Below are 18,606 nucleotides of genomic sequence, written 5' to 3' on the forward strand. Positions count from 1 at the left end.
CAACCCACTGCTGGACATCCTCTTTCTGTTCTGCAAATATGGGTGGAGCATACCCAAACTGGCACTCAAACTGGGACAGACCCATGGATGAATGTCATGAGGTGTAGTATGCATACTCTACACAACAGGCATTCTGATCATGAAGAGGGGTCTGGGTCTGGCCATTTGATTAGGGGTGGAAACCTGATGAGAGGCTTGCTTCCACCTTCAGTAACCTGCAGAAGACCCCCAAACCATCTGGCAAATTGGGGTGCCCTGTCTAATAACCCATCCCGAGCAAACCCATGGGCTCAGACATGCTTAAGTTATAGCATGGCTGTCTCCCTGGCCGACAGGAGTGTCGGCAGAGCAATAAACTTGCTCGCCTTAGACAAGCAGTCAACCATGACCGAGATCACGGTGATGCCCCTGGAACAAGAGCAACCCTGTGGCAAAGTCAATGGAGACATACATGAGACCATGGGCCAGAAGGGATGGATAACAGGTGGAGCAAACCTGCCGGTTCGGTTCCGGGATCCTTGTTGCAGGTACATACCTTACAAGCTGCCACGTAGGCCCATAAATCTTGGTCCAAGCACGGCCACCAGAACCTGCTATGCAAGAACTTTAATATACAAGCCACCCCCAGGTGTGCTGTGAAGGGGAAAAATTGCCCCAACTGCAGCACCTGGTCTTTAATGGCAGCACAGCCAATCACAATTAATTAATTAAAGGTGCACGTATTTGTCACTGTACACTGTACAGTGAAATGTGTCCTCCGCATTTAACCCATCTGGTAGTGAACACACACTCACACACACACACATGTGTTAGGGGCAGTGAGTACACACACACACCCAGAGCGGTGGGCAGCCAACTCCAGCGCCCGGGGAGCAGAGAGGGTAAAGGGCCTTGCTCAAGGGCCCAACAGTGGCAGCTTGCCGAGCCCGGGAATCGAACCCACAACCTCGTTATCAATATCCCGGCGCTCTAACCGCTGAGCCACCACTGCCCCAAGTGCCACCTCCCAGATCTGACTCATTCCTAGGGGCCCACCATACTGTGGCTTCCACCCCAAACTGGATGGGAGACGCTATGCGGGTCTTGGGTACTGTTGTTGCTGGCGGCTGTTCCTTAGGGGAGGCCTCCTACTGGCAGGAGAGAGCATCAGCATTGTTCCACCCAGACCTGTACGAAAATACAAAGTCAAACAGGGTGAAGAACAGTGCCCAACTGGCCTTTCCAAACCAGGAAGGGGTGACTGGCTCCATTGTGCCACCACTCCTCTAAGGCCAGTATGACAGCCAGCAACAAATGATTACCCACATGGTAACTGAGACATCTTCTAATTCAAGTTCGCCTGGACATCTCCGTATTCCGAGGACACTAAAGACAGGGATTCTAGAATCGCAGGCTGAGAACCCATGCCTTGGAGCCCGGTGGACCAGCTCCAAGACGAGGGGGATCTGTTTAATATGACCAGGAGCAACCAGAAAGCCCTGGCTAGTGCAGCATCAATAACATTCTCAGCTGCCTCTGAGTTAAAGAAAAATCTGCTTTACAGAAATCCAGGTTCAGACCCCTAGGGAGCAAGCCAAGGGCAACAGTGGCAAGGAAAAACTCCCTAAATGCATTAGGAAGAAACCTTGAGAGGAACCAAGACTCAAAAGGGGAAACCATCCTCCTTTGGTCGACACTGGATAGCAAGCCAATAACATCTAACAGCACTCTGCCAGCCTGACCTTCTGATCACCTACTGGTCTCATACTCACCTGTATGCCATCTCCAGCAATCAGCACACACTGTGTGAACACTTACTAGAGTCTCTAGCATCTGGCTCAGGACCAGTGTTCAGTTTTTCTGGGGCTGATTTCAGCTCTGCATTTTACACTGGCAATATTTTGGGGCGTATGCCAATGCGTAGATGAGGCCTACGCCATGCGATGTTTCTATCATCCAGGTAGTTGAGGCCGAGTGTCTTGGCTAGTCTTCTACCCTGGCAATTCAGTAACTGTGAAAAAAGAGAAGTAGTGTAAGGTACACACAGAAATAATCATATCTACAGGTGTTGCTTTCATTGAAAAATCAACTACAGACTTAATTATATTTTATTAATAATGTAATATCAGATAGTAAGAACCCTGGTTCACTATTTTAGAATCTTGTATTTTTGAGATGCACTAGTGTGTGCTACAATTCCCCTTAATGAATAACATGTAGTATAAAATCTTTTAATTTGTGGTTTATTTTCATGCTAATTTATGTCTGCATTGATTTGTTCTGTACCTCACTGGTGTTCATAAATCTGCTGAGTCCAATGGCTTCCATCTCCTGTCCCATTAGGATCAGTCTAAACTTCACCTTTCTCTGGGCTGAAAAAGAATAGACAGACATATGGTCTCATAAAGCCATGCAATTTACTCCCCAAAATATGAATCATCACATTAACAGACTGATGAAACAGACTGAACACTTCAAGAAGCTCTTATATCATCTGATGCATAAAGTGATTAGTGAGAACAGAGAAAGGAGCTTCCATAAAGGCTTTGGTTTGATATCACAGTGGATTAGTCAGAGAAAGACTTACATAGTGTATGTGCCCTCAGTCTGATGCAGAGCTGCTGGAGGGGAGCACGCTTCAGTAAAATGTTTCGAACATAATACCCGTACTCCTGCTTTCGGCTATCTATCACAAGGCGCCAACGGAAGGCCCCAGACCACATCAGCCATACGGAGAAGAAAAGACTGAAAACAGCCAACACTGCAACCGTATGGTGGTCCTAATTTGGATATAAAAAGACACTGTATGAGAACTCCTGGAAAAGCACTGCTGCAAGTAAAAGGGCTGGTCATCCTGATCATCTGATGATCCAGGTCCAGATCTGCAGATCAGTTATACGTCAAATGCTTCCTTCTTTATATTAAGCCTTTCTTCAGTCAATCTGATCTATTCAGTTACTGAACATACAGTGAATAATAGGTACTTTGGAGTCTTTACTCACCCCCGCACCAGTGCTGAAGTACGTTGCAGTTCCGATTACAGAGACCATGAAGAGCAGAAAACCATACCAGAGGTTTTCGTTAAAGTATTCCAGCACAAATACTGCAAACACACACATCAGCAGAGTTCAGACATTCATTTAAACGACTGCATTCAAATCATCTGTAAAGTGAAGTCTCCAACTGTCTGGAACATCTGGAAGAACCTCATTCTTGTTGTCACTGACCTTCATTTTCCCTCCTAAATGGAAAACTGCTGCTCTTCTTCATTTTCTTTATCAGGGCCTGCTCAGGACTTTCATGAAGTGCGTTTTCAAGGTTACTGAAAACGGCTGATTTCATGATTCTGTGATGAAAAAAAACAACAACTATGACCACAACAAAAACACTACTACTGCAGAAAGTATGAGCACTGTGATCTTCTTATTGGAAAACCTGATGAGGTACCTGAACTCAAATTGTTTGATCAAGCCAATTGCAATTTAAGTTCAATAGCATTGAAAATTACATCATGGGTCTGAACTGAACACAAACTAGGAACTGGTAAGTGTTTTATGAAGGTAACTAAAGGAAGTGAGTTTTAATTACTCTGCTTATGTTGATATTATGTTTAATAATTTTCAACTGGATTGCAGGGGAGAACAATGAAAATCATAATCCAGCACAGTTTACTGATCTTTCTGCTCTACCAACCCTAAACCCTAAACTAAAGAGTTAGCGTGTGTGTGTGTGTGTGTGTGTGTGTGAAAAATCATCCACGGGAGGGAGTGTCTCTTCATTCACAGCGGTCATCACAGGAACAACGACTCCAACGCTCCACATTTTACACAGCCCAAGCCCAACTGTTTACACTCTCCACATGCTGGTGAACAGCCTGTGTTCTTCTTCTGGGTGAAGAGTCTATGATGTTTACTGAACGGTAGGTTCAGGGTTCGAAAAATATGAAGGCGCTTCTTCTGAGAGCCGGGTCGTGTTTTTCTGCTGCTGAAAGAATCCGGTTCTGGTTCTGATTTGAACTGGTTTAAATGTGGATCTTACCTTTTGTAGGAGGTCGTCCGATCCGGGTAAACAGAGAGAGTCTATACGAGCGTCCTGCTCCTCCAACTTCTGACCATCAACTAGAGCAGCATGGACACGTGCGCCTTTGTGACGTCATAGACACTCTGGTAACTACGGAAACCGTAAACCGCAGCTTTCCATTAATTAGCTGAGAATAATGAAGACACTGAAGACCCCCTGAATCATCTGTGTAGGACTTAAACAGAATTGAAGAGGACACAATCCACACTTACCAAATACCCAGACCACAGGACATGTCCCGTTAAATTGTGTTGTTACACTGTAAAATTCTTACAGGTTTTCCCAATACAACTTCCCTGTGTTTACAAATGACAGGAAAACTAGAACTAGAGATAGCACCCCTAAATTGAGTCCCAGCTCCCATAAAGATTATTGGGGAAATAAAAAATGTTTTTCTTTTAATGTTAATTTATCTCTGAAAGCTAAATAGATGTTAAAACCATAGTGAGTGTATTATCAAAACAATTATTTTAACAAGGAAAATACTGCGGTCCCCTTCCTCCCCTTGCCAAAATGGTATGATCCAGCTTCTCTTTCTCTCGTATCTTTATTAGTCCTACTAGACCTTATACAATAGATCATACTATATTACTAGAAAGATTAGAGAAAATGGTTGGAATCACAGGGACAGCCCTATCATGGTTCCAATCGTATCTAACGGGACGCTATCAATTCATAAAGATAAAAGATTTATCTTCAAATTACACAGAAGTAAGATATGGAGTTCCGCAAGGCTCAATTTTAGGACCTAAGCAGGATCTTATTGTATATTACGAACCATCAAGACTACTTAGATCTCAGGGTGCTGGCCTCTTATTCGTTCCCAAAATTCAGAAAACCTCAGCAGGGGGAAGAGCCTTTTTTTTTTATAAAGCCCCCCAACTCTGGAATAACCTTCCAGATAATGTTCGGGACTCAGACACAGTCTCAATCTTTAAATCTAAGCTGAAAACTTTAGTTTAGCTTTTGGTAATTAATGTTTCTTAGATAAGGGCTGCAGGTCCAGGAGTTCGCGCACCCAGGGAATTGTAGTACACTGAGATGCTGGAGCTGTCGTCTCGCTGCTTACACGTGATCACTCAGGTTTGTTGACGGTGGAGCAGATAGATGTTGGTGTTCTCAGGGTGCGCCCGTGTCCGTGTTACCTTCTGGCTCTCTCCTTTTAATTATGCTGTGATAATCAGACCTGCCGGAGTCATCAGACATACCCTGATGCTGATGCTCAACATTCTCTGCCCTCCATAAAATTCCTCTTTTTACCTTCTTCGAGTAAATGGCCACCCAGCCCGACCTGCTGGAAGATTGCCCGCTGAGGTCCCCTCTACCTGCGTCTAACCAGCTGCCACCTACCAGTCCGGCCAGCGGGTCCCCCCCAACCCGCCACCACCCATGGCTCACCCGCCTGCCGCTGCTGCCTGTTTGGTGGCCATGCTGAAACCTAGATGGACTCGTGTCTGTCTGACACTATTAATATCACCACTATCAACTTTCTGTTGTATCTGCTTTGGTAATTTTTATCATTAATGTTTAAATAGTCTGGCCAGTGGAGGATGGGTCCCCCTTTTGAGTCTTGGTTCCTCCCAAGGTTTCTTCCTCCAGCTCTGAGGGAGTTTTTTCTTGACACTGTCGCCGTTGGCTTGCTCACGGGGGTCTTTGACCCTTCATGTTATTTCTTCTTTCTTCTCTGTCTCTGTCCTTTATTAAGTACTAATTATGTAAAGCTGCTTTGTGACGACAACAGTTGTAAAAAGCGCTATACAAATAAATTTGATTTGACTTGATTTGACTTGGAAGCACAAAGTATTTCTAATAATGCAGCAAGTGAATGAAACCTGACACCATCTAAACAACTGTGCAACTCCCATTATCTAATCTGCCAAGTAAGAGAAAGTGCTAGCTGCTACAGCAGCTAGGGGGGAGATGGCTACTTGCTTGGGTAAAGCTATGCCCACAGGGCTAAAAAAAAAAAAAGAAAAGAAACGAGTAGCATTCCCCCTGCAATGAAGTTTACTTTAGTGCTGAAATCAACTACAAGCGGTAAGTTCCTGCTGTATTATTGCTGCTGCTGGGCTTGTTGAGTGTGTGAAGTGTGGCATGTTTAACACTACCGATGAAAAAGGGGTCTAGCCTAATGATAGTGTGATACATGTGATAACTGTGAGCTCTTTTGGTTAAAGTGGACCACTTCCACAGCCAGAACGAAATGGCCAACACAGTGGAAGGAGCTCCCTCCTGTGCAAAGTCTGAGTGCCTCCTGTCCCCCCTCAAGAACTCCAGCAGCCAAAAGGAGAATTGGAAAGAATGAGGATGAGGATTAAGCCTGGAGCATTGAGAGAAAGGATGATTTGGAAAATTGAGTCTAAGGCAGTGAGGAAAAGAATGATGAAGAGGTTTGAGCCTGTGACAATGAGGTGAGAGTTGGAAGATTGAGCCTCAGGTAGTGAGGGAGATTGAAAGGGTTAAGCCTGAGGCAGTGAAAGGGTGGAAGATTTAGCCTGGAGCACTGAGAGAAAGATTGATTTGGAGGTTTGACTGTGGAGCAGTGAGTGAAAGCGTGATGGAAAGGGCAGTGAGGGAAAGAATGATGAGGAAGATTGAGCCTGGAGCAGAGAGGGAAGAGCTGGAGTAGTGATTTGGAAGAGTGATCTGGAATGATGTGAAGGGTGTGTGTGTGTGTGTGTGTGTGTGTGTGTGTGTGTGTGTGTGTGAGAGTGAGTCTTTGAGCAATAATAAAGAGCTGCTAAGCATTACCTATGCTAAGCATAAACCTATATTAAATAACCTATATTATCACTTATATTATTATTATTATATTAAACCTCTCTCTTTATTTTCATGAGTCTGAGCTCTGAGTATTAAAATCACATTAGTCCAGATTTAAGTTAAGACAGGCTGCAGTCATGGCATGTGAGGCCAGACCTAAAGAATGAACACTTGTAGAGATGGAAATCAAAGCAAGGCGGTTTATTAACAAAACCAAACAAAAGGATAAGAAACGTGAAGTGCAGCAACGTGGGCAAAATCATGAACAAAACCAAAATGTGACAACCCAAAACGGCAAACACAACAAACCTGGGACTGGGAGGCACAGGGAGCTGAACGAGAGTGAAACTGGGGGGGAACTAAAGGGGAGATACCAAACCAAGGACAGAGCTGTGCTCTGTGTACAAAAGGGAACCAGCCGCTAGACCAAAAGGCAAGGCCGACCTAACCTGACTTTGTAGCTTACTGCCTTGAATGTGGGTCGCCCTGGAACCTGAGCATGAAGCGAACGCACCTCGCTTGCCTCTAGGGTAGCGTGAAGACTTTTTCCCAAACATGGACCACAATCTTGAGCTGACCTGAACACGCCATAACGCATGAGGAAGGGGGAGGGCGCAATGACGAGAGCCTGACAGCTGCTCTCAGAACTGATCCAGAGTCTATAAAACTAAAACTAACTGATCATTTTAAAGAAATAGAATGTTGAAATATAATATAATAATAGTAATTGCTTAATAAACTCTGTCCTAAAAACAGGACAGATCCTGTCATCAATCAACCCTTTATGCAGAAATGGGGAGAAATTAGAATGTTTCTCCAAAATGTTTTCACTCATGTGTCCACTCAGGTGTTCAGCCAAATCAAAATAAAGACAAGAGCTCAGAACAACTCTGAAGAACCTTTGGCGGTGCATAGAGACACATCCGAGACTCAGTCAGTTAAAAACAAACATGGTGGCCCTGTTAGTAATCACTCTAATTACTTTAGAGACTAATTACTAAGAGATCTACTTACTCAGATATACGTTTTCACAATGAGGATAACTGAGACACGCTGAACCTGAAGTCTGGAATATCAGAAAAAACACACCCTAGATTTTTAAACGAATTGTGATTTTAAAAAAAGTATCCATAGAAGAGCGTGATGTGGGATGTAATCATTAGTCCAGCATGTGGAAAATATTTAGGTGAATATCTCTGTGCTTTCCAATCAGCTTTCCCTCAACCCTGACCAGTCTCCCTGTCCCAGCATCTGAAAAACACTGTAGACACACTAGATATGGCGTATTGTGCAGGTGATGAGTAGTGCCTTGTTTCCACCAGACATGATGCTTAGAATTGAGGCCAGAAAGTTCAATATTGCTTTTATCAGACCAGAGAATCTTGTTTCTAGACCTTTAAATGCCTTCATCCATCTTTTACTGAGGAGATGCTTCTATCCCAGCCAACATGTCCTTGTGCGCCCTATGTTGGGTATATCCGGGCTGTATGGATTTTATGTGGGCATTGACGAGTGAGATATCGGCCCCAGTTACGCTACAGCTGTGAGTCCTATTTGGGCCAAGAATTATGAATGAATTATGATCATGGGCCCCATTCAGGCTACCGCTGTGGGCCCAGCTGGGTTATATTAATTTTTGTTTTGACTGGTCTACATGCTAAACAGCAGTTCGTTTTAATTTTAGTTGCCAAAGTCTTTCATGCATAGTGTTCACTACAGTGGAAATATTCAACATGCTTTCCCAAACTTTTCCAAAATAACAGTCACCTCCTAAACCTTTACTACATTCCTGATAAATCACTGCCTTGATTAACATTAGACACATATAAATCATTCTGTGGTCCCACCAACATTGGACTTATCCTGAACCCACCCACACTGAGTAAAGACAAAGCAATGTGGACTGATCCAGATTTACATCATCTGTATGATTCAGAGCTGTGAATATTTTCCAAAAGAGTTTCAAACTAATTGTTACTTCTAGTCAGTTCCTGATTGGGTAAAGTGGTAAAATCAACATGAAGGCTAGGATTGACGCTACCTGTCACTATGGGGACAGATAATTACCAGCATCTGCTGTGTTAAACTTCTTAACTTCTATCATGTGGTTTTATTAAAGCTGGCAGTAGCTCATTATACTGTGGTTCAGTTCTGTGTGTAAAGTCTGACTCACACTACACACTGAATTGCATATGCTAGCTTGCTGTTTACTGTAGTTGTAAGCAGTTCAGTGCTGGTTTTCAAGTAATTCCTAATCAGAGCTGTTCACGAAATTAGAAAAAAATTGTTCTCAATAAAACAGCCATTACTAGCAGAAGCCCTTGTTTGAAAGAAATATGAGATCATGTAGTTCCCCACACGGAGTTACTTTAAGACTATGAGCAATGCAAGACTAGTTTTAGAATGTAGATGTTTTTTAATAAAACAATAAATTACAACAGGCACCATTTAAACGACTTTGTCCTATTACCTAAACTATAAATAAGAGAAGATGTTGGAAAGAGTGTGATTATTTCCCACAAGGACTCGGAAGCACCCCATAGTTTCGTTCACAGATAAATAGAGAACAAGATAAAAAAAACAAGACAAGATTAACCTGAATTAAACGGATCTGTTCCTTTTATTGCATTAAACAATAGTAAAACCTAAACCACACAATCAAATCCTTTTCTAGTCTCACAAGCACTAGATCTGTCCAGAGACCACCCACACTGAATAAATGCTAACTGGAAGGCAGGCTGGCCAGATTATTTTAAAACAGGTTCCACAGTGATGGTTAATTTTACTCAGATTACTCCAGATTACTGATTGGGTGACATGATAATATGCTAATTATCTGACTTACCATCAAAGTGAAGTCTAGAACATCAGGCTAAGTGTCACGGCCAGTCAAACAATACAAATAGTTACTATGGAAACAGCAAATCACCAGTTTCTGCTTTAAAGACCGTTTCAATCTAATTCAGACATCTGTTTTAATGATAGCCAGTATACACTGAATTACCTATGATAGTTTGCTGTTTTCTGAAGTTGTATGTGGTTCAATGTAGGTTCACTAAATCAAAGTCAGTTTGTTGATCACATACAGTTGTTCTGAAAATTAAACAGAAAATTCTATTTATAATAAAACTTCCCACATCTATTAAAACAACCTTTATAAACAAAATACTTTTTTGGAAATGAAAACAAGATCAATGAGTTTTCCATACTGAGCGGTCTGGAATATCAACAAAAAAAAAGCAAAGCCTGGAGGCAAAAGGTAAGAGTTTCTAATGAAGTGACCAGTGAGAGGAAGCTCAAAGTAGGTGTTTTTAATAAACACAAACTGACACCATTTCCACAACTGCACAACTTAGACATTGTCCCATTAGCTAATCTATAAATCAGAGAAGTTGTGGGAAGAAGATTTTGGATCATTTTACTCAGTTCCTGATTGGGTAATGTGGTAACATGTTAATTATCTGACTTACCATCAAAGTGAAGTCTAGCACATCAGGGTAAGATTGACCAGACAAATGCTTTGTTCTTTTCACACTTTATGTAGTTCTGGATGTGGAAAGTGCTCAGGTGTTTCTGATAAAGTTGCTCAGTGAGTGGATATACATGGGTGGAACCACAGGAACAGCTCTATTGTGGTATCTAAATGAATGTTACCAGTTCATAAAGGTAATGGATGACTTATCAAATTCCACCAAAGTGAAATGGGGAGTTCTGCTAGCCTCTATTTTAGGACTGTTATTATTTTTTCTTATAAAGCCCCCCAACTATGGAATAACCTTCCAGATAATGTTCGGGACTCAGACACAGTCTCAATCTTTAAATCTGGGCAGATAAGTCATCTGTTTAGTTTAGCTTTTGGTAATTAATGTTTCTCCTTAGATAAAGGTATATATCAAAGGTATAGCAAGACACTCAGATGTAAAAACGTGGATAAATTACCTCTATATACACAATATAAATAATAGAAGTAAAAAAAACAACTTAAAAAAACAATATTATTTACTGATTATATACAGATAATTGGGGGGGGGGGTATTGCACATTGCATTGTTACATTGAGGGACCTCTGTTCCCTGTACGTACGTGTGTGTGTGGTCAGCTGGGAGCAGTGCTGGTTGTGGAGTCTGACGTCAGTAGGATGGAAGGATACCTGCGATACCGCTCCTTCCCACACTTGGTGTGAAGCATGCATAGGGTGGGAGCTGTTCTTCAGCATGGATGCCAGCTTGGCTGTCCTCCTCCTGTCTCCCACCACCTGCACTGGGTCTCAGAAGCATCCCAGGACAGAGCCGGCCTCTGTATGAGTTTATTCAGTCTCTTCTTGTCTGTTGTCGAGATGCTACCGCCCCAGCTGACCACTCCATAAAAGATGGCAGATGCCACCACTGGGTCGAACAAAGCCCTCAGGAGTGCTCCCTGCACTCAAAAGGACTTCAATCTTCTCAGTAGATAGAGTCTGCTCTGGCCTTTTTTGTAGAGTGCAGCAGTGTCAACTGACCAGTACAGTTTGTTGTATAGATGAACACCCAGGTACCCAAGTCCATTCTTTCAATGTCCTGGATGTTCACTGATGGAGGACACCCGTCTGAGCCCTGCGGAAATCCACCACCAGTTCTTTGGTCTTTCCAGCATTTATCTGAAGGTGGTTCTCTAGACACCAGTCCACAAAGTCCTGAATCAGTTCTCTGTACTGACTGTCCTCCTCATTAGTTATGAGGCAGACGATCATCGAGTCATCAGAGAACTGGTGTGACAAAAGCAGATACTTCAGCCGCAGCAGAGGTCAACGGAACTTGCCAAGACCCCTTCAGCACATTTTGCAAAACCCACTCAATTAATACAGTCTTTCATTCGGAGCAAGGAAAAAGAGTCAGGTTTGGTAATGGAGTTCACCAGATTTAACTCCGACTAACACAGGGTGACTCCAGCTAATTGTTTTTTTTCAAGCAGGGGTGGAGCAAATGTCCATAACCATACCTGTCTTGGAAGATTACGAAGATTAGTAATGGTTAAGCATATTCATAGTAATTATATTTGTAAATACATACGTAATGTAATATTCACATTTACACAAAAAATATTTTTTCAGTGTGCTGGCAGGGTTTTGCAGAGGTGCTACACTCTGAAGGTCTCACTGTTTGCTCTAGAGGCAAGTGAGGTACGTTCGCTTCCTGCTCAGGTTCCAAGGTGACCCAGTTCGAGGCAGTTCACTGCGCACTCAGGTTAGGTTGGTCTTGTTTTCTAGTCAAGCAGCTGGTTCCCCAGCTACCCCGTTTATATGCAGCACGCGGCTCTGTCCTCAGTTCAGTATTGCCTCTGTTGCTCAAGCGAGGCTTGTGGCTTTCTGTTTAGTCCCCTCTTTTGTTTATCCCCCTTGTTATTCTCCTGCTCAGCTCCTTGCTCCTCCCAGTCCCAGGTTTGTTTTGATTTGTCACGTTTTGGTTCTGTTGATTGTTTTGCCCATGTTTGCTGCACTTCGCCTTAAGTATCCCTTTGTTTTGTATTTGTTTTGTATTAGTTAATAAAGTTCATGCTTTGATTCCATCTCTGCGAGTGTTTATCCCTTCTTGTCTGGCCGCACACAACATGACATTTTTCTCAAAACTAGATGTAAAAATTCTTATTACTATAAAAATTTTAATTAAAAAGCAGTTGTGAGCAGAAATATAAGAAAAACAATAACATGACATTTTTTTTACGTGGACTTTAAGATTATGAACATTATGAGCATTGTTGGACTAGTTTTCACAATGGTAGTAACTAGTCTGGAATATCAGAAAAAAAACATGGAATTTGGGAATTTTAAAGGATTTGATTTTTTTTTCCCCCATAGGACAGAAATCAGCATTTAGCAATATGTGCTTTGAGCATTGTGAAACTAGTGTTTTCTATTTAACTGAGATATGCTGAACCCAGCCAAACTATGTTTTTTGGCCATAAAAGAGTATAATGTGGGACACACATTTTTACAAAACCCTCTATAATAACCTGCCATGTCTAGAAAACAGCACATGACACATTTCGTGATAGACACAGGACCATCAAACTGGACTGACTCATAATTACCTCCTGTCACCTATAACACCGTGACTATTCTAAAACAGGGTTTCACACTGATGATTACTTTTACTCAGTTCCTGATTGAGCAAGGTGGTAATATGCTATTAAACAAAGTTACCATCAATGTGAAGTCTTGAGCATTCACTAGAAAGATGGTCAGTTCTATATGTTAGTGTAGGGACAGTCAGTAACCATCTGCTACAAACCAATCTGCTAAGTTGTTAAGCTAAAAACGTCCACCAAAATGTCTGCTCTTACATTTGTGGAGAAGAAACTGATGAAGTTGACGCGTTACTAGCATGAACGCGATGCATCCACTTCACAGGAGCTGAATAACCGAGCCATTTCTCTGGGTAGGGATGTTTTTGGTGTTGGTTTGTTCTCCGCAAATGCCATTGTGATTGCTTTCCACAATGCAGTGTCATTCCTGTTCTACCATGTGACACACATTTTTAAAATACATTTGCATATTTAATGAGCAAGCATTAATTAAGGTGAGTCTTAAAGGCTTGTGCTGTGAACAATGTTGTTGATCGCAGTGAGGACCAGGAAAAAGTGTAAAATCAAGTGTAAAACTCTTGAAACTGTTTTCAGAAGCTGGTAGAGTTTTTCTGGAAGACCTAATGGTGGGGTTTAAGTGTTTTCTCTGTCAGGGACAGTGTAGTGTGATAAGAGTAGTGTGTAGTGTGACCAGAGAGATCCTCCATGGGTAGAAAATGAGAATGGGTTAATCTGGGGCAGCCCAACTACTGTCTCTCTCCTCTTAGTGGATTAAGATGTAGAAAGCATGTTACGCAGACAACCCCTTTACTAAACCCACCTGTACTGAGTGGAGAACAAGGCAAACTGGGCCTGCCCAGATTTATATCATTTAAAAGATTCAGATGTGAAACAGGGTTTCACACTGATGGTTCCTTTAGTTAAGCTCCTGACTGAGTAAGGTAATATGCAAATTATCTTTTTTTAACAAGAAGTCTAGCGCATCAAGGCTATGAGCAGTGTGAGACTAGTCTTCACAATGATGTTCATTAAAATACGCTGGACAAGAGGTCTAGAGTGTTGGGAAGCTTACACTGCTAGAAACATGTTGAAGATAGAGTTGCACTATATGTTGAAAAGTTTGTGGACACCCACAATAGCAAACTAGTTACCAGGAGACTTCACCTAATGCTAGCTTTTTGGAATGGCTGTAAAGGGTTTGTGCTTTGTTGCTTGATCATCTAATTTTGTAGCACTGCAGTTCAGAAAGTTCTGCCAGTCTGTTATTTTATAGTAATACTGTTCAGTCTCTAATTTATAATACTGTTAAGACAGACTAAGACAGGCTACCCTTCGTTGACATTTAATTCAGGCTTACCATACAGTGGGGGAAAAAAAGTATTTAGTCAGTCACCAATTGTGCAAGTTCTCCCACTTAAAAAGATGAGAGAGGCCTGTAATTGACATCATAGGTAGACCTCAACTATGAGAGACAAAATGAGAAAAACAAATAAAAAAAAATCACATTGTCTGATTTTTAAAGAATTTATTTGCAAATAATGGTGGAAAATAATCATTTGGTCAATAACAAAAGTTCATCTCAATACTTTGTTATATATCCTTTGTTGGCAATGACAGGTAAAATGTTTTCTGTAACTCTTCACAAGGTTGGCACACACCATTGCTGGTATGTTGGCCCATTCCTCCATGCAGATCTCCTGTAGAGCAGTGATGTTTTGGGGCTGTCGGTGGGCAACACGGACTTTCAACTCCCTCTTCAAAGGTTTTCTATGGGGTTGAGATCTGGAGACTGGCTAGGCCACTCCAGGACCTTGTAATGCTTCTTACGAAGCCACTCCTTTGTAGCCCTGGCAGTGTGCTTGGGATCATTATCATGCTGAAAGACCCAGCCACGTTTCATCTTCAATGCCCTTGCTTGCACTCAAAATCTCACAATACATGGCCCCATTCATTCTTTCATGTACACGGACCAGTCGTCCTAGTCCCTTTGCAGAGAAACAGCCCCAAAGCATGATGTTGCCACCCTCATGCGAAGTTGGTATGGTGTTCTTTGGATGCAACTCAGCAACTCAGCATTCACTCTCCTCCAAACACAATGAGTTGTGTTTGTACCAAACAGTTCTACTTTGGCTTCATCTGACCATAAGACATTCTCCCAATACTCTTCCGGAACATCCAAATGCTCTCTAGCAAACTTCAGATGCGCCCGGATATGTATTGGCTTAAGCAGGGGAACATGTCTGGCACTGCAAGATTGTATGAGTCCCTGGCGGCGTAGTGTGTTACTGACAGTAGCCTTTGTAACGTGTGACTGTTTGAGGTTGTGGGCAGGTGTCTTTTATACTGTTAACGAGTTCAAACAGGTGCCATTAATACAGGTAATGAGTGGAGGACAGAGAAGCCTCTTAAAGAAGAAGTTACAGGTCTGTGACAGCCAGAAATCTTGCTTGTTTGTAGGTGACCAAATACTTATTTTCCACCATTATTTGCAAATAAATTCTTTAAAAATCAGACAATGTGATTTTCAGATTTTTTTTTTCATTTTGTCTCTCATAGTTGACGTCTACCTATGATGTCAGGCCTCTCTTTTTAAGTGGGAGAAATTGCACAATTGGTGACTGACCTTCCCCACTGTAGCTAACACGTTTAACCCAGGCTTAAGCCCTACTTTAGCTGAGAGTGTGATAGTTTATACTACAGCAGACTGTGCAGTACATGCCAGAGTGTGCTCGAGAAGTGCCATCAGGATGGAGATTGGGTTTCACAACAACCTGCTTAGCAATCCAACAGATAGCTTGATGTGGGCAAGGCTACAGCACACCTTTCTGTTTGTTGGCATGTAAAACTGTAATAACCCCTTACTTGTCCACTGTCAGCACTAATGATTCTGAGATCCTTGTTCAATCTAGTAGGTGTCTAGATCTGCTGAAATGTATTAGGTTCTAGGTAATATATCACAGTACAAAGATCTGCTGTAATGATTCGGAGATCCTCGTTCAATCATAGTATAACATATCGATATTAAGAGACACACACTGAGGGGTTCTCTATAGAACCTGTTACAATCCCTTACACATTTTACACATTCAACCAACATTTATTAAAAGTTTAAAGATTCAAAGACTTAAAGATTCAAGCAAAGATTCAGCTGTAATGATTCTGAGATCCTCATTCAATCATAGTATAACATATCGATATTAAGAGACACACACTGAGGGGTTCTCTATAGAACCTGTTACTGTTCTTTTCTGCGGATTATGTTCCTGCCTATTCGTCGATGCTGAAACGTCAACATAACTCTGTGATTGCCTTTAACTTATTAATCTGCTAAATGACAGTAAGTGAACAGCAGTGTCTCAGTGCACAGTAATAAAGTGGGAATTGTGTCTAGATCTGCTGAAATGTATTAGGTTCTAGGTAATATATCACAGCACAAAGATCACAGGGAGAGAGTGTGGTGTTTGAGATTTTCACTCTTTCCAACAATTCTGTTTCAGAAACCTGGATCTTCAGGGGTTCATCTAAGCCAGCTTAATTGTTCCTTTCCCTTCAGTGCATGGAGAAGTAGAAGACATCCCATACTGACAATTCCCTATCTGAACATACCTACACCCTCCAAAGAGAGCACAATATTAATTGTTCTAATACAAATTTGTCTCATATGCGAGACTCAGAGCTGTGACTATTTTAAAACAGGATTTCACACTGATGGTTTCTTTATCTTTGTTCCAGATTGGGTAATGTAAAAACATGCTAATTATCAGAGTTACCACCAATGTGAAGTCTAGAGAATCAGGCTCAGAATGATTGGACAGTCAGAACAGTTCTGTTGTGGTGACAGGCAGTCATTATCTTGCCCTCATGTATTTTAATGACCACTAGCAATGTTAGACTAGTTATTATACAATGATGGTAACTGAGATACGCTGAACCTGAGGTCTGGAATATCAGAAAAAACACAGCCTGGAATTTTTAAGGATCTGTAAAAATCATTGTCATAAAGCAGCTTTACAGAGATAAAAAAAAAAAAAAAAGAAAAGAAAAGAAAAAAAGTTACAGTATTGTTTTAGTACCTGACTGCTGTGAGTCAGGATGTGCATGGTGAAGGACTGAACTACAGACTAGTGAAGCAGCGTTTCTGAAAAACAGCGGTTCTGAAAAGCTACATTTCTGGTCTGGATATTTGGGTTCTCAGCTTTTGTTTGCTTGGTAAATATTGTTGTGATGTTATTCAGTGGGCCACTATACATCTGATCTCCATAAACAAAATCTTAATTTAACACCATGGAATGACAATCCCTTATTTACACATTCAAACCAAAATGTATGAAAAGTTTAAAGATTCAAAGACTTAAAGATTCAGGCAAGACAAATGTAGCAAACAAACAGCTGACAGATCTGGGGGTGTTTCATAAAGCAGGTTTCTCAGTTCAGCCAGAGAACTCAAGCCCAGAGCCCAGCCTGTACAAAAGGAGAAGAGTTGAGGGACATTTCTATCCTCACCAGTGGCCTGAAGTTGAGAACTTCTTATTTGTGAAATACCGCCCTGCAGTTCTGCTAAGTTCCTTCTAAATTGATTCTTTCTATTATGAATATTATCGGCTAGCTTCCTCAGTCTCAACACACCACCAAACCATTTACTATAGCTAATCAATGTGAATTGACCATGAATCCAGTACGTCGACCATGAATCCAGTACGTCTGACTGAGGAAAGGGAAGCCTCTTGAAATGCGTCCCAAACCAAAGTCGGTTAGTTTAACCTGACCATCAGCACTCAGCAGAACATTCTGACATTTGAGGTACCGGTGGGCAATGTTCTGCTGTTGAAGATAGATCACGGCACTGAGGAGCTGGGAGAACCATGTCCTGGCCTGGTTGATGGGGATGTGGTGGAGCTCCAGGATCTTACGAAGGAGATCCGTTGCGGCTGCCTCCATCACAGTGAAGAGCTGTCCATTGGGCATATCAAAAATTTCATGGACCTGAATGATGTGAGGGTGCCTCACTCTTTTTAGGAAACAAAATGAGATGATTCCTTCTTGCGATTCACTATTTTAATGGCCACCTGTTTGGGGTGCCTTTCTGATGTGGCCAATTTATCCACGCTGAAGCTTCCTGCACCAAGGTTGTCCACAACCTCATAGCCCAAGCTCCTCAGATCTGTCTCAACTCCAGTCTCCATTTTTATCCACTTCTCCTGTGTCCTTTAAGAACCTGTTCTGATGGATGTGGTTGTAGATAAGAGAGTTACTTAAGAAGTACATAAAACCCAATTGCAGTGATAATCAGAATTAGTTAATTGAATACAGCCAGGCCGGTTAAATGCCACACTTAAACTGAAATTGATCTGTATGATCTGGCACTCACTTTAACAAGATCCACAGGATGCTGGCAAATAACCATAACCATCATGCAGAAGAGTTCTGTAGAGGACTACATTCTTTTATTCAGTTGTGGAGTAGTTCAGAGAGAACTAAACCTTGGTGAAGGAAATATCTTCAGATGCACTGTAGCAAACAACATAAGCTATTGTGGTGTTAGCATGGTAACATCTTCGTCAGACAAACACTTTAAAGCGATCTGCAGGGTTTCTGTATTAAAAGCCGGTGTGAAACAGCTGTGCTGGACAATGTTCATAATTATGTGACCATACATCATCTTTCATGCTGGACCATGGCTATAGTTAGGTGTAAACATGGTACAAGCTGTCAATCTCATTTCAG

At 41.8% G+C, this 18,606-nt stretch overlaps 1 protein-coding gene across 1 annotated transcript; it reads right to left on the bottom strand.

Moving 5' to 3' along the window:
* Positions 1-1,849: 1,849 nt before the first annotated feature.
* Positions 1,850-18,065, bottom strand: LOC140544435 (uncharacterized). Its single transcript, XM_072667957.1, has 8 exons — positions 17,949-18,065; positions 17,649-17,865; positions 17,277-17,343; positions 3,207-3,325; positions 2,982-3,082; positions 2,567-2,759; positions 2,266-2,351; positions 1,850-1,990 (listed from the first exon to the last, which is right to left on the bottom strand). Exons 1-8 carry the CDS (start codon positions 18,063-18,065, stop codon positions 1,865-1,867), a joined length of 1,026 nt encoding a protein of 341 aa, XP_072524058.1. The 3' UTR covers positions 1,850-1,864.
* Between the last annotated feature and the right edge of the window lie 541 nt (positions 18,066-18,606).

The sequence above is a fragment of the Salminus brasiliensis genome, chromosome 22 (genome assembly GCF_030463535.1).
Source record: "Salminus brasiliensis chromosome 22, fSalBra1.hap2, whole genome shotgun sequence".
Classification (NCBI taxonomy): Eukaryota; Metazoa; Chordata; class Actinopteri; order Characiformes; family Bryconidae; genus Salminus; species Salminus brasiliensis.

What these genes read in the sequence shown, in the direction of transcription:
- LOC140544435 (XM_072667957.1), bottom strand. Translation starts at nt 18,065, where the DNA reads ATGGAGACTGGAGTTGAGACAGATCTGAGGAGCTTGGGCTATGAGGTT. An exon ending in TGTTCTGCTGAGTGCTGATG is followed by an intron (nt 17,344 to 17,648) that starts GTCAGGTTAAAC and finishes CCTTTTGTACAG; the next exon opens with GCTGGGCTCTGGGCTTGAGT. An exon ending in ACTTCAGCACTGGTGCGGGG is followed by an intron (nt 2,760 to 2,981) that starts GTGAGTAAAGAC and finishes TATCCAAATTAG; the next exon opens with GACCACCATACGGTTGCAGT.